We start from the raw sequence: 16,178 nt of genomic DNA, 5'->3' as shown, positions 1-16,178 counted from the left end.
TCTTTTGACCTTGTTAGTCAAATTTCCTCTTGAACACCATTAGTGATCTGTTAGGAATTAGAGTTAAGGAGAGGTTGTTGAAAAATCTTGGGTCCTTAATGTATATTGCCCTGTCACTAGTGAACATATTGCTCTCTTCTCGTTGGGGCTCTTTGGCTTGTCTCACCCCATTAAGCTGCCCATATTTATATCCACTTGCTTCTTTAGAGTCGAGGCTGCTGAACTAACGTGTAATGGACATTTGTATAACCAAGATAAGAACTTTAGCCTTATGTGAGAGAGAGAGAGTGAGTGAGAGAGAGAGAGAGAGAGAGAGAGAGAGAGAGAGAGAGAGAGAGAGAGAGAGAGAGAGAGAGAGAGAGAGAGAGAGAGAGAGAGAGACCTGCAAATGGGTGGGAAAACCCTACAGTTCACAGATGAAATTGACTTTTTGGGAATGAAGTTCGACTCTTCAATGACAATGAAGAGCCACATGCTTAACATAGTCCAAAAGACAGCCAGGAAACTTACAGCTCTACGGCGCATCTCACACCTTCTTGACAGCAAGGGCTGCAATACCTTATATGAAGCACAAGTTCGCTCTCATCTAGAGTATGTATCCCTTTCCTGGACCGCCTGCCCCCCCTCCCCCTCCCTCCCTCATTCATCAGACTGTTGGACAAAGTGAAGAGACGGGCCAGAAGGCTCATCTCTAGTCTTGACCAAGTCTGGTGGGAACGGTCTGAACATCAGAACCTGCAACACCATCGGGACGTTGTTGGTCTTACTGTTATGTACAAGGCCAACATGCTCAAAGTTCCGCACCTGGCCCAACTCCGTGGACTACCAGTAGTTGCCACCCGTAGCACTAGGCTCTACACCTTCAACAGTCTCATGCTGGAAGTGACATTCTCAAGAACATCACTCCATCAGCGATCATTCACTCCGAGGCTGACTCGCATCTGGTACTTGTTCGCTCAACAGGTTGGCACACGGGAGATCAGGTCAACTGATCACATGAAGGCTCTGGCACACAGTTGGCTACAGGCTCATCCTCTTCCTTATATGATTATTCATTAACAACATTAGGTAACAAAGTCTATTGCTACTGATACATATTAACAAGCTCATGCAATAAATGGGCCTCTAGGAGTAGGTTTCAACTGAGCTGAGGAAGGAGAACAGATCTTGCTTGCAGTTTTACCAGGTTCCTTATATGATAGTTTCTAATGTGATAGTTTCAAAGAACATTCTCATGAAATTAATGAGTCTCTATGAGCAGGCTCAGGTCAGCTCAGATGAGCTGAGGTTGGAAAACAGCTCTTGCTTGCAGTATCACTAGGTACGTCATCTGACAGCCCTTATGAACCCTAGTCTTAGTTACAAAAAAAAGAGGAAGAGAGAGAGAGAGAGAGAGAGAGAGAGAGAGAGAGAGAGAGAGAGAGAGAGAGAGAGAGAGAGAGAGAGAGAGAGAGAGAGAGAGAGAGAGAGGAGAGCAGGGGAGAGAGAGAGAGAGAGAGAGAGAGAGAGAGAGAGAGAGAGAGAGAGAGAGAGAGAGGAGAGCAGGGGAGAGAGAGAGAGAGAGAGAGAGAGAGAGAGAGAGAGAGAGAGAGAGAGAGATAAGGGCCCCACGCCACCACACGGACCAGACCTCACCTGCACAGCCTCACACCTACACCAAGGCCTCCACCACATCTCCCTTACCCCAGCCCTCATAACACCACCCACATTCCTTTTCCATTAGTAAAATTAACCACCACATTTATACGATTAACTACCACATTAGCACGACTAACGAGCACGTTAACAGAGGCAACTGCTTCGTTAAGCTTAACATTAGAATGATAGAGATAATATTTACACATATATTAGTCGGTTACACTTCAGGCGAATATTAACAAGGTATGATTAATTATTGCAGTTAATTCGAGAACTATAACAATTATAGAGAGTATCAGTACAGTTATGGAACTATTAGGGGTATTGAGAGTATCAGTACGGTTAACGGAATATAAGGATTATGGAGAGTTAACGGAATATAAGGATTATGGAGAGTTAACGGTATATAAGGATTATGGAGAGTTAACGGTATACAAGGATTATGGAGAGTTAACGGTATATAAGGATTATGGAGAGTTAACGGTATATACGGATTATGGAGAGTTAACGGTATATAAGGATTATGGAGAGTTAACGGTATATACGGATTATGGAGAGTAAACGGTATATAAGGATTATGGAGAGTTAACGGTATATACGGATTATGGAGAGTTAACGGAATATAAGGATTATGGAGAGTTAACGGTATATAAGGATTATGGAGAGTTAACGGTATATACGGATCATGGAGAGTTAACGGTATATAAGGATTATGGAGAGTTAACGGTATATAAGGATTATGGAGAGTTAACGGTATATACGGATTATGGAGAGTTAACGGTATATAAGGATTATGGAGAGTTAACGGTATATACGGATTATGGAGAGTTAACGGTATATAAGGATTATGGAGAGTTAACGGAATATAAGGATTATGGAGAGTTAACGGAATATAAGGATTATGGAGAGTTAACGGAATATAAGGATTATGGAGAGTTAATGGAATATAAGGATTATGGGGAGTTAACAGAATATAAGGATTATGGAGAGTTAACGAACTATAAGGATTATGGAGAGTTAACGAACTATAAGGATTATGGAGAGTTAACGAACTATAAGGATTAATGAGAGAGTACGGTTAACGATGCATTATTGTGGTTGATGACAATTTTGCCGAGCGTTAACAAGACAAATCGGTTTAAAAATACCCATTATAGTGAGAGTTGTGTTCGGATAACCGTGTTCGGAGACCGTGTTCTTACGGCTACTATTACAATGCCATTATTAAAGATATTCGGTTAACCGGACTGAGATGGAAAGAGTCCGGATAAGGTTATAAAGCCCAGGAAATAACACCGTTTATGGCTTTCAATGGCCGTTGATCCTGATAATGACCGGAAGACAACGTTGGTCACAGAGAACAGCTTGGTGTTCAAGGGAGACAACGTTGGTCTCAGAGAACAGCTTGGTGTTCAGGGGAGACAACGTTGGTCACAGAGAACAGCTTGGTGTTCAAGGGAGACAACGTTGGTCTCAGAGAACAGCTTGGTGTTCAGGGAAGACAACGTTGGTCACAGAGAACAGCTTGGTGTTCAAGGGAGACAACGTTGGTCACAGAGAACAGCTTGGTGTTCAAGGGAGACAACGTTGGTCTCAGAGAACAGCTTGGTGTTCAAGGGAGACAACGTTGGTCTCAGAGAACAGCTTGGTGTTCAGGGGAGACAACGTTGGTCTCAGAGAACAGCTTGGTGTTCAGGGGAGACAACGTTGGTCTCAGAGAACAGCTTGGTGTTCAAGGGAGACAACGTTGGTCACAGAGAACAGCTTGGTGTTCAAGGGAGACAACGTTGGTCACAGAGAACAGCTTGGTGTTCAGGGGAGACAACGTTGGTCACAGAGAACAGCTTGGTGTTCAAGGGAGACAACGTTGGTCTCAGAGAACAGCTTGGTGTTCAGGGGAGACAACGTTGGTCACAGAGAACAGTTTGGTGTTCAGGGGAGACAACGTTGGTCACAGAGAACAGCTTGGTGTTCAAGGGAGACAACGTTGGTCACAGAGAACAGCTTGGTGTTCAAGGGAGACAACGTTGGTCTCAGAGAACAGCTTGGTGTTCAGGGGAGACAACGTTGGTCTCAGAGAACAGCTTGGTGTTCAAGGGAGACAACGTTGGTCTCAGAGAACAGCTTGGTGTTCAAGGGAGACAACGTTGGTCTCAGAGAACAGCTTGGTGTTCAAGGGAGACAACGTTGGTCTCAGAGAACACCTTGGTGTTCAGGGGAGACAACTTCAATTTTGATGAGAATAACCCAACCTCTGCGTGTACTCACATAGTTGTGCTTGCGGAGGTTGAGCTTTGTCTCTTTGGTCCCGCCTCTCAACTGTCAATCAACTGATACCTGCTTGATGGGGTTCTGGGAGTTGTTCTACTCCCCAACTTGTGACAGTTTGGTCCACCAGACTGTTGCTTGGAGCGGCCCGCAGGCCCACATACCCACTACAGCCCGGTTGTGGGTATGACACCAGACAAATGTGACCATGGTGTTATTGCACATAAAATGCGTTCAAAATGAATTACCGGAAAAATAGGCAGATGGATCTACAATTTCCTGACTAGCAGAACCCAATGTGTAATAGTCAACAAAATAAAATCCGGTCCATCAACCGTGAAGAGCTCAGTCCCCCAGGGTACTGTGCTTGCTCCAGTACTTTTTCTCATCCTCATATCGGACATAGACAAGAACACAACCTATAGTACTGTATCATCCTTCGCAGATGACACTAGGATCTTTATGAGAGTAGACAACACAGAGGACACGGCAAACCTCCAATCAGATGTAAATCAGGTCTTTCTATGGGCTACAGAAAATAATATGGTGTTTAACGAAGATAAGTTCCAGCTCATGCGCTACGCAGTCAAATCATACCGTAGAACGAAAAGGCAATGTAAAGGATCTGGGTGTACTCATGTCGGAAGACCTTACCTTTAAAGAACACAATAAAGTAGCCGTCACAACTGCAAAAAAAAAAATGACAGTTTGGATAACAAGAACCTTTCACACCAGAGATGCTATACCGATGATGATACTCTTCAAGACGCTAGTGCTCTCTAGAGTGGAGTACTGCTGCACAATGACAGCCCCTTTCAAAGCTGGAGAAATTGCTGACCTGGAGAGCGTGCAGAGATCCTTTACTGCTAGAATCCACTCAGTAAAACATCTTCACTATTGGGATCAACTAAAATGCCTAAATCTGTATTCTCTTGAGCGCAGGCGGGAGAGATACATAATAATTTACACGTGGAAAATAGTAGAGGGGCTGGTCCCAAACCTGCACACAGAAATAACATCACATGAGACCAGAAGGCATGGCAGGATGTGCAGAATACCCCCTGTTAAAGAGCAGAGGTGCAACAAGTATTCTGAGAGAACTCTATGAACATCAGAAGCCCGAGACTGTTCAACACGCTTCCACTACACATAAGGGAAATAACTGGCCGACCCCTCACAGTGTTCAAGAGAGAACTATCAACATCAGAGGCCCGAGACTGTTCAACACGCTTCCACTACACATAAGGGGCATAACTGGCCGACCCCTCACAGTGTTCAAGAGAGAACTATCAACATCAGAGGCCCGAGACTGTTCAACACGCTTCCACTACACATAAGGGACATAACTGGCCGACCCCTCACAGTGTTCAAGAGAGAACTGGATAAGCACCTCCAAAGGATACCTGATCAACCAGGCTGTGACTCATATGTTAGGCTGCGAGGAGCCGCGTACGACAGTCTAGTTGACCAGTCCAGCAATGAGGAGGCCCGGTCGACGACCGGGCCGCGTGGTCGCTAAGCCCCGGAATCACCTCAAGGTAACCTCAAGGTAAGGTAAGTTGGGTTGAGTCGGTGTTCTCCCTGTGTCTGTGAACACTTCACCAGACACAGTCGGTGTTCTCCCTGTGTCTGTGAACACTTCACCAGACACAGTCGGTGTTCTACCTGTGTCTGTGAACACTTCACCAGACACAGTCGGTGTTCTACCTCTGTGTCTGTGAACACTCCACCAGACACAGTCGGTGTTCTACCTGTGTCTGTGAACACTACACCAGACACAGTCGGTGTTCTACCTCTGTGTCTGTGAACACTACACCAGACACAGTCGGTGTTCTACCTCTGTGTCTGTGAACACTACACCAGACACAGTCGGTGTTCTACCTGTGTCTGTGAACACTACACCAGACACAGTCGGTGTTCTACCTCTGTGTCTGTGAACACTTCACCAGACACAGTCGGTGTTCTACCTGTGTCTGTGAACACTACACCAGACACAGTCGGTGTTCTACCTCTGTGTCTGTGAACACTTCACCAGACACAGTCGGTGTTCTACCTGTGTCTGTGAACACTACACCAGACACAGTCGGTGTTCTACCTCTGTGTCTGTGAACACTACACCAGACACAGTCGGTGTTCTACCTCTGTGTCTGTGAACACTACACCAGACACAGTCGGTGTTCTACCTCTGTGTCTGTGAACACTACACCAGACGCAGTCGGTGTTCTACCTGTGTCTGTGAACACTACACCTGACACATGGAGTCGCTGTTTGAGTCCTCTGATATTAAGGTTTTCAACTGGGTGTAATAGGCAGCCCTCATTAGGTAGCGTCATTTTGCCATTGTTAAGCACCAAGATGGCCGCCGATCCTGCCTGATAACTTTAGCCAGTGCCATCCGCCCTAAGAGTAATCATTTAATATGGGTCTGACCTGTAATTATGGGCAATAGAAGATGATATGAGATGGGCGGAGGTGTGCAGGAGCCAGGTGGATCACAGATGGCTTGATCATACCATCTGCCACTCTCGGTCATTGTTGTAGAGGCACTAGAGGCATCAGGTGTTAAGGGCAGTTTCATCCAGGTTTACCATTGTATAATGTTTAATGTAAAACTATGTGCTGTGGTGAATGTTATGTTCTGTGGTGAATGTTATGTGCTGTGGTGAATGTTATGTTCTGTGGTGAATGTTATGTGCTGTGGTGAATGTTATGTTCTGTGGTGAATGTTATGTGCTGTGGTGAATGTTATGTGCTGTGGTGAATGTTATGTGCTGTGGTGAATGTTATGTTCTGTGGTGAATGTTATGTTCTGTGGTGAATGTTATGTTCTGTGGTGAATGTTATGTGCTGTGGTGAATGTTATGTTCTGTGGTGAATGTTATGTTCTGTGGTGAATGTTATGTGCTGTGGTGAATGTTATGTTCTGTGGTGAATGTTATGTGCTGTGGTGAATGTTATGTGCTGTGGTGAATGTTATGTGCTGTGGTGAATGTTATGTTCTGTGGTGAATGTTATGTTCTGTGGTGAATGTTACGAGCTGTAGCCACGGTTTAATGTATACTGAAGGTGACAAGTTGTGAGCAATTATACGTTTTATAATTTTTGGAATAAATTCAATAAATATAACATAATATATTTGATATATTTCTTAACATTACTTCCGTTGAGAATCTTTTTGACATGTGTATTTGTGTTGAGGTAATTAATATTGTCACAGTCTTGATGCTCTCTCCTCAGTGCCATTCATCTCCTTCTATTGACGTGTGGATCCTCCTTAACAGCTGCTCCATTATCTACCTCACTTTCTCTACCCGTCTCTCTCTCTCTCTCTCTCTCTCTCTCTCTCTCTCTCTCTCTCTCTCTCTCTCTCTCTCTCTCTCTCTCTCTCTTTAAGAGGACCTCACTCTCGAATTCTTTACATCAGAATACAGAAGAGTGAATGGCGGGAGCTCCGGAGAGGGTTGGCGTGGGGACCAGGGAAACCTTGGGAGGTCGCGCTGAGTGGAGAGCGCCGCGGCAACCTCTGAACATGCCATCTTACATCCATTACATCCATGAACATCTTACATCCATTACATCCATGAACATCTTACATCCATTCACGAAAAGCTTGGCATTCTCAGTGCCCGCTTACGTGTAGTTGGCCTGCCTGTCGCTAGAGTGCAGTACTGCTTCTCATTCCACCACCTTTAGTGAAAATGTTCTCCCTTGCACCATTTTACCAGTCACAGTCACCCTGCTTGATGGGGTTCTGGGAGTAGTTCTACTCCACAAGCCCGGCCCGAGGCCAGGATTGACTTGTGAGAGTTTGGTCCACCAGGCTGTTGCTTGAAGCGGCCCACAGGCCCACATACCCACCACAGCCCGGTTGGTCCGGCACTTCTTGAAGAAAACTATCTAGTTTTCTCTTGAAGATGTCCACGGTTGTTCCGGCAATATTTCTTATGCTCGCTGGGAGGACGTTGAACAACCGCGGACCTCTGATGTTTATACAGTGTTCTCTGATTGTGCCTATGGCACCTCTGCTCTTCACTGGTTCTATTCTGCATTTTCTTCCAAATCGTTTACTCCAGTATGTTGTTATTTTACTGTGTAGATTAGGGACCTGGCCCTCCAGTATTTTCCATGTGCATATTATTTGGTATCTCTCTCATCTCCTTACTAGAGAGTACATTTGGAGAGCTTTGAGACGATCCCAATAATTTAGGTACTTTATCGCGTCTATGTATTCCGTATATGATCTCTGTACTCCCTCTACTGAACCTATTTCAGAAGTCTCACCAGCTCTGAAGGGGGAAGTGAGTACTGAGCAATCCTTAAGATGGGACAGCACCAGTGATTTGAAGAGTAAAACCATTGTGATGAGATCTCTGGATTTGAAAGTTCTCGTAATCCATCCAATCATTTTCTGGCTGACGCAATATTTGCTTGGTTATGCTCCCTAAACGTTAGGTCGTCAGACATCATTATTCCCAAATCCTTTACATGCTGCTTTCCTACTATGGGCAGATTTAAATGTGTTTTGTACCCTGTATCATATTTAAGGTCCTCATTTTTACCGTATCTGAGTACCTGGAATTTATCACTAATAAACATCATGTTATTTTCTGCTGCCCAGTAGAAAACTTTATTAATATCTGCTTGTAGTTTTTCAATGTCTTCAGCAGAGGTAATTTTCATGCTGATTTTCGTCTCATCTGCAAAGGATGATACGAAGCTGTGACTTGAATTTCTGTCTATATCTGATATGAGAATAAGGAAAAGCTGTGGTGCAAGGACTGTACCCTGAGATACAGAGCTTTTAACTGCGCTTGGAGTCGATTTTATATGGTAGACTGTTACTCTTTGTGTTCTGTTCGACAGAAAACTGAGTATCCAGTGTCCTACTCTACCAGTTATTCCCATTGACCTCATTTTGTGTGCTATCACTCCACGGTCACATTTATCGAAAGCCTTGCTCGTGTATACCACATCTGCATCTGCATTATGTTTTTCTTCTAATGCCTCAGTGATTTTGTCGTAGTGGTAAAGTAGCTGTGAGAGGCATGATCTTCCTGCTCTAAATCCATGTTGGCCTGGGTTGTGGAGGTCATTGGTCTCCATGAAACTAGTGAGCTGACTCCTGGTCACTCTCATATACTTTTATTATGTGAGACGTTAGTGCAACTGGTGTATAATTCTTTGCCAATGCTTTGCTCCCTCCCTTGTGTAGTGGGGCTATGTCTGCTGCTTTAATTGTGGCGGATATCATAATTTTGACTTAATAAACTCTTGTTAAATTTGCATCTGTATGTGTCGCTTGATTCCTCCTTATCTCCAGCGTGTGTCATCAGGGACACTGAGCCTTACCCATGTTCTCCCGTACCCGATTGTTTAACATACTGTCAGTAAGTGATTACATCAAAAGAAGAATCCCACTCAGTAAAGCATTGTTTCCTGTTACATTGTTGTATATGATTTTAAGATCTCATTTTGACAGGATGGTGGCAGCATTAGTAATAAGTTCCTCTGTCTACACCTTATTTCATCCTCCTCCTCCTCATTCCGTCCTTCTCTTCTCGTGTTCTGATCCTCCATTTTCTATTCACTCCCTACTAGTTCCTTCGATCGCCCTCAATCTTACCCGTTTTCTATTCCTTTCCCCTCTCCTTTCAATTCTTACTTCCTTACTTCCTCTCTTACTCATCCTCTTCCCTCATTACTTAGTTTTCCTTCTACCCACTAAGCCCTAAATTATCATATCTGATTTTCTCCTTTGAATTGAGAGTATTTCTTTGATCATAACATTGGATCAGAGTGTAAACCTCAACCCGTCCTCGACTCGAGTCCATTCCATCAGAGAACCAGTAATAGCGAGAATCCGTCTAGGATACAAATATCCATGGAGATTTGGAATGGAAACAACAGTTGATCAGCGAAGTTGCAGAATCTGTGGTGAGAGTGATGGACACCGCCTTGACCACTATCTACGTGAATGTCGACACCTGAGAGACATTAGGAATAACTGTAGAATAATAAACCCCACATTGTTTGAGTTAGGAAAACACTATTTGTCAAATATTGATACTGTTCTTAAAAGATTTCCCCATTTTGCACCCGCAAGATAACGTAAGCTTTGAAGGGTTGATAAATGTTAATCTTCTTGTTTGAGGAGCTGTTCACTTGAGACAGTTAAGCAAGTCCCAGCTGTGTCTGGGTACAAGAGACAGGATGAACAACCCAGCGGGTTTTCTTCCTATTGGGGAGTGTTGTACATTCTGCTATAGGGGTATGTTCACTCACAAGATGAGTGGCGCTGCCCAATAAACTAGCCCCTCGGGGCAAAATTTAAAAAAAAATTAGCATATTGTGCATATATAGGGATAGGTTAGGTTAGGTATTTAGATTCTGTTGGCGATTATATTTAATTGTAGTACGTGGGTACTGCCGCCGTCCGTGATGCTGCCACCGTCCGTGATGCTGCCGCCGTCCGTGATGCTGCCACCGTCCGTGATGCTGCCGCCGTCCGTGATGCTGCCACCGTCCGTGATGCTGCCGCCGTCCGTGATACTGCCACCGTCCCTGATACTGCCACCGTCCCTGATACTGCCACCGTCCCTGATACTGCCGCCGTCCCTGATACTGCCGCCGTCCCTGATACTGCCGCCGTCCGTGATACTGCCGCCGTCCCTGATACTGCCACCGTCCCTGATACTGCCGCCGTCCCTGATACTGCCGCCGTCCGTGATACTGCCGCCGTCCCTGATACTGCCGCCGTCCGTGATACTGCCGCCGTCCCTGATACTGCCACCGTCCCTGATACTGCCGCCGTCCCTGATACTGCCACCGTCCGTGATACTGCCGCCGTCCCTGATACTGCCACCGTCCGTGATACTGCCACCGTCCGTGATACTGCCGCCGTCCCTGATACTGCCACCGTCCGTGATACTGCCACCGTCCGTGATACTGCCACCGTCCGTGATACTGCCACCGTCCGTGATACTGCCACCGTCCGTGATACTGCCGCCGTCCGTGATACTGCCACCGTCCCTGATACTGCCGCCGTCCCTGATACTGCCACCGTCCGTGATACTGCCGCCGTCCGTGATACTGCCGCCGTCCGTGATACTGCCACCGTCCCTGATACTGCCACCGTCCCTGATACTGCCGCCGTCCCTGATACTGCCACCGTCCCTGATACTGCCGCCGTCCGTGATACTGCCGCCGTCCGTGATACTGCCACCGTCCGTGATACTGCCACCGTCCCTGATACTGCCGCCGTCCCTGATACTGCCACCGTCCCTGATACTGCCGCCGTCCGTGATACTGCCGCCGTCAGTGATACTGCCACCGTCCCTGATACTGCCACCGTCCCTGATACTGCCACCGTCCCTGATACTGCCACCGTCCCTGATACTGCCACCGTTCGTGATACTGCCACCGTTCGTGATACTGCCACCGTCCCTGATACTGCCACCGTCCCTGATACTGCCACCGTCCGTGATACTGCCACCGTCCGTGATACTGCCACCGTTCGTGATACTGCCACCGTTCGTGATACTGCCACCGTCCGTGATACTGCCGCCGTCCGTGATACTGCCACCGTCCGTGATACTGCCACCGTCCCTGATACTGCCGCCGTCCCTGATACTGCCGCCGTCCGTGATACTGCCACCGTCCCTGATACTGCCACCGTCCCTGATACTGCCACCGTCCGTGATGCTGCCACCGTCCCTGATACTGCGGCCGTCCCTGATACTGCCACCGTCCGTGATGCTGCCGCCGTCCGTGATGCCGCCGTCCGTGATGCCGCCGTCCGTGATGCTGCCGCCGTCCGTGATGCTGCCGCCGTCCCTGATACTGCCGCCGTCAGTGATACTGCCACCGTCCGTGATACTGCCACCGTCCGTGATACTGCCACCGTCCCTGATACTGCCACCGTCCCTGATACTGCCGCCGTCCCTGATACTGCCGCCGTCCCTGATACTGCCGCCGTCCCTGATACTGCCGCCGTCCGTGATACTGCCGCCGTCCCTGATACTGCCACCGTCCCTGATACTGCCGCCGTCCCTGATACTGCCGCCGTCCGTGATACTGCCGCCGTCCCTGATACTGCCGCCGTCCGTGATACTGCCGCCGTCCCTGATACTGCCACCGTCCCTGATACTGCCGCCGTCCCTGATACTGCCGCCGTCCCTGATACTGCCACCGTCCGTGATACTGCCGCCGTCCCTGATACTGCCACCGTCCGTGATACTGCCACCGTCCGTGATACTGCCACCGTCCGTGATACTGCCGCCGTCCCTGATACTGCCACCGTCCCTGATACTGCCACCGTCCGTGATACTGCCACCGTCCGTGATACTGCCACCGTCCGTGATACTGCCGCCGTCCGTGATACTGCCACCGTCCCTGATACTGCCGCCGTCCCTGATACTGCCACCGTCCCTGATACTGCCGCCGTCCCTGATGCTGCCACCGTCCGTGATACTGCCGCCGTCCGTGATACTGCCGCCGTCCGTGATACTGCCACCGTCCCTGATACTGCCACCGTCCCTGATACTGCCGCCGTCCCTGATACTGCCACCGTCCCTGATACTGCCACCGTCCGTGATACTGCCGCCGTCAGTGATACTGCCACCGTCCCTGATACTGCCACCGTCCCTGATACTGCCACCGTCCCTGATACTGCCACCGTCCCTGATACTGCCACCGTTCGTGATACTGCCACCGTTCGTGATACTGCCACCGTCCCTGATACTGCCACCGTCCCTGATACTGCCACCGTCCGTGATACTGCCACCGTCCGTGATACTGCCACCGTTCGTGATACTGCCACCGTTCGTGATACTGCCACCGTCCGTGATACTGCCGCCGTCCGTGATACTGCCACCGTCCGTGATACTGCCACCGTCCCTGATACTGCCGCCGTCCCTGATACTGCCGCCGTCCGTGATACTGCCACCGTCCCTGATACTGCCACCGTCCCTGATACTGCCACCGTCCGTGATGCTGCCACCGTCCCTGATACTGCGGCCGTCCCTGATACTGCCACCGTCCGTGATGCTGCCGCCGTCCGTGATGCTGCCGCCGTCCGTGATGCTGCCGCCGTCCGTGATGCTGCCGCCGTCCCTGATACTGCCGCCGTCAGTGATACTGCCACCGTCCGTGATACTGCCACCGTCCGTGATACTGCCACCGTCCCTGATACTGCCACCGTCCCTGATACTGCCGCCGTCCCTGATACTGCCGCCGTCCCTGATACTGCCGCCGTCCCTGATACTGCCACCGTCCGTGATACTGCCGCCGTCCCTGATACTGCCACCGTCCCTGATACTGCCGCCGTCCCTGATACTGCCGCCGTCCGTGATACTGCCGCCGTCCCTGATACTGCCGCCGTCCGTGATACTGCCGCCGTCCCTGATACTGCCACCGTCCCTGATACTGCCGCCGTCCCTGATACTGCCGCCGTCCCTGATACTGCCACCGTCCGTGATACTGCCGCCGTCCCTGATACTGCCACCGTCCGTGATACTGCCACCGTCCGTGATACTGCCACCGTCCGTGATACTGCCGCCGTCCCTGATACTGCCACCGTCCCTGATACTGCCACCGTCCCTGATACTGCCACCGTCCGTGATACTGCCACCGTCCGTGATACTGCCGCCGTCCGTGATACTGCCACCGTCCCTGATACTGCCGCCGTCCCTGATACTGCCACCGTCCGTGATACTGCCGCCGTCCGTGATACTGCCGCCGTTCGTGATACTGCCACCGTCCCTGATACTGCCACCGTCCCTGATACTGCCGCCGTCCCTGATACTGCCACCGTCCCTGATACTGCCACCGTCCGTGATACTGCCGCCGTCAGTGATACTGCCACCGTCCCTGATACTGCCACCGTCCCTGATACTGCCACCGTCCCTGATACTGCCACCGTCCCTGATACTGCCGCCGTCCGTGATACTGCCGCCGTCCCTGATACTGCCGCCGTCAGTGATACTGCCGCCGTCCGTGATACTGCCGCCGTCCCTGATTCTGCCGCCGTCCGTGATGCTGCCACCGTCCCTGATACTGCCGCCGTTCGTGATACTGCCACCGTCCGTGATACTGCCACCGTTCGTGATACTGCCACCGTCAGTGATACTGCCACCGTCCGTGATACTGCCACCGTCCGTGATACTGCCACCGTTCGTGATACTGCCACCGTCCGTGATACTGCCACCGTCCGTGATACTGCCACCGTCCGTGATACTGCCGCCGTCCGTGATACCAGGAGCGTGTACATGTCGCCTTTAGTGCCACTGCTGTATTCGCCCTCCCATCATGTCCCTTCTCCAAACATCTCCATCCCACACGTTCCGTCCCCTGGCCCCCCCTCCCCCCCCACCCCCCTCCCCTGCCGCCCCGTCCCCACCACCTCCCCACCGCCACCCTCCCCACACCCCCTCCCCATCGCCACCCTCCCCACACCCCCCTCCCCACCGCCACCTTCCCCACACCACCTCCCCACCGCCACCCTCCTACACCCCCTCCCCACTGCCACCGTAGCCCAGACATAAACAAACAGCCAAGCCGCCGTGCTCTCAACAGCTGTAGACGCGCCTCAAAGGAACGGGGGTCGTAAGGAGGCCAATAATCCCCACCAACTGGTGGCGGGCGACCGTGAAGATGAAAGAGAAATGGGAATAAAGAGGGAACAAGAGGCACCGGGGAGAGGACGAGGGAGAAGTGCCATGTGGGAGGCTGGATGGAGGCTCAGTGGGCCTTCGGTGTGGCGGCCACTGTCTCGATAACCTTACGTAAAATGTATTACTATTTCGCTTTAGAATGTTTTAGACTGTACTCACGTAACTGTGCTGCGGGGGTTGAGCTTCAGTTCTTTGATCCCGCCTCTTAACTCTTAATCAACTGGTGTACAGGTTCCTGAGTACGGAGGCGACATTAATGCATTATGTTTGTTAACTATTCTGACACTGAAAAAGTTCTCTCTTAGTGGCTCATTTGGGAGCTAAGCTTCCACCTGTGTCCCCTTGTACGTGTTCCACCCGTGCTAAATATTTTGTCTTTGTCTACCCCGTCAATTCCTCTGAGAATTGACAGTCCAAATACTTGAACTAGTCAATTATGAAGCGAAGGTTTCGCTTCATGCAGATCGGCGTTCAATCCCTGACCGTCCAAGTGATTGGGTACCATTCATTTCCCCCCGTCCCATCCCAAATCCTTTATCCTGACCCCTTCCGGGTGCTATATAGTCGTAATGGGTTGGCATTTTTCCCTTGATAATTCCTTCCCTTCCTCCCCTGAGAACTTTGCGTTTAGCAGTCATCTTCTGTCTGCCAGGGATGTGAGGTGCAGTTCACACAGCCTTTCCTCGTAGCTCATACCTCGTAGTTCTGGAACTAGTCTGGTGGTAAACCTTTGAACCTTCTCCACCTTAATCTTGTGATTGTATGACTAGGTATGGATGCCACACTGGAGCCGCATACTCCAGGATTGGTCTCACGTATGTGGTATACAACGTTTTAAAGGATTCCTTACACAAATTCAAATAGGAAGTTCTGATGTTAGCCAGTCTTGCACATGACGCTGATGGTATCCTTTTGATGATGGCTTCAGGAGACAGCTTTGGTGTGATATCAAGTCCTAGAACACGATAAGGTTGATATCACTGCTAAGGTTGCAGTAAATTAAGATAATGTTGAACTTAATCTTGAGTTATCAAATAGGTCCCTTAAAAATGTCATTAGACGAGAACTCCTGGATGGATTTGAAGAAAGTAGAACAGTGCAGACTGGAACTAGCAGGTCCATTGTTCATTAGTTTGAAATGTGTCAAGTAAAATACGTGTATGGAGCAAGTAACATGTGTATGAAGCAAGTAACATGTGTATGAAGCAAGTAACATGTGTATGGGGCAAGTAACATGTGTATGAAGCAAGTAACATGTGTATGGGGCAAGTAACATGTGTATGGGGGCAAGTAACATGTGTATGGAGCAAGTAACATGTGTATGAAGCAAGTAACATGTGTATGAAGCAAGTAACATGTGTATGGGGCAAGTAACATGTGTATGGGGCAAGTAACATGTGTATGAAGCAAGTAACATGTGTATGGGGGCAAGTAACATGTGTATGGGGCAAGTAACATGTGTATGGGGCAAGTAACATGTGTATGGGGGCAAGTAACATGTGTATGGGGGCAAGTAACATGTGTATGGGGGCAAGTAACATGTGTATGGGGGCAAGTAACATGTGTATGGGGGCAAGTAACATGTGTATGGGGGCAAGTAAC

The 16,178-nt window shown here is 49.3% G+C and overlaps 2 protein-coding genes across 3 annotated transcripts in view; one reads left to right on the top strand and one right to left on the bottom strand.

Annotated features, from left to right (window-relative positions):
- LOC123771433 (uncharacterized) overlaps window positions 1-16,178 on the bottom strand; it is a 910,720-nt gene that overhangs the window by 811,941 nt on the left and 82,601 nt on the right. The window lies entirely within an intron of this gene.
- LOC138357145 (calphotin-like) lies at window positions 2,950-15,708 on the top strand. The gene is made up of 3 exons (XM_069313798.1): window positions 2,950-3,744; window positions 10,320-14,194; window positions 15,615-15,708. The coding sequence occupies exons 1-3, from the start codon at window positions 2,950-2,952 to the stop codon at window positions 15,706-15,708; spliced, it is 4,764 nt and encodes a 1,587-aa protein (XP_069169899.1).

The sequence above is a fragment of the Procambarus clarkii genome, chromosome 76 (assembly GCF_040958095.1).
Source record: "Procambarus clarkii isolate CNS0578487 chromosome 76, FALCON_Pclarkii_2.0, whole genome shotgun sequence".
In the NCBI taxonomy this organism is placed as follows: domain Eukaryota; kingdom Metazoa; phylum Arthropoda; class Malacostraca; order Decapoda; family Cambaridae; genus Procambarus; species Procambarus clarkii.
Note: the sequence above shows the minus strand (reverse complement) of the source record. Positions and strands in the feature narration are given on the sequence as shown.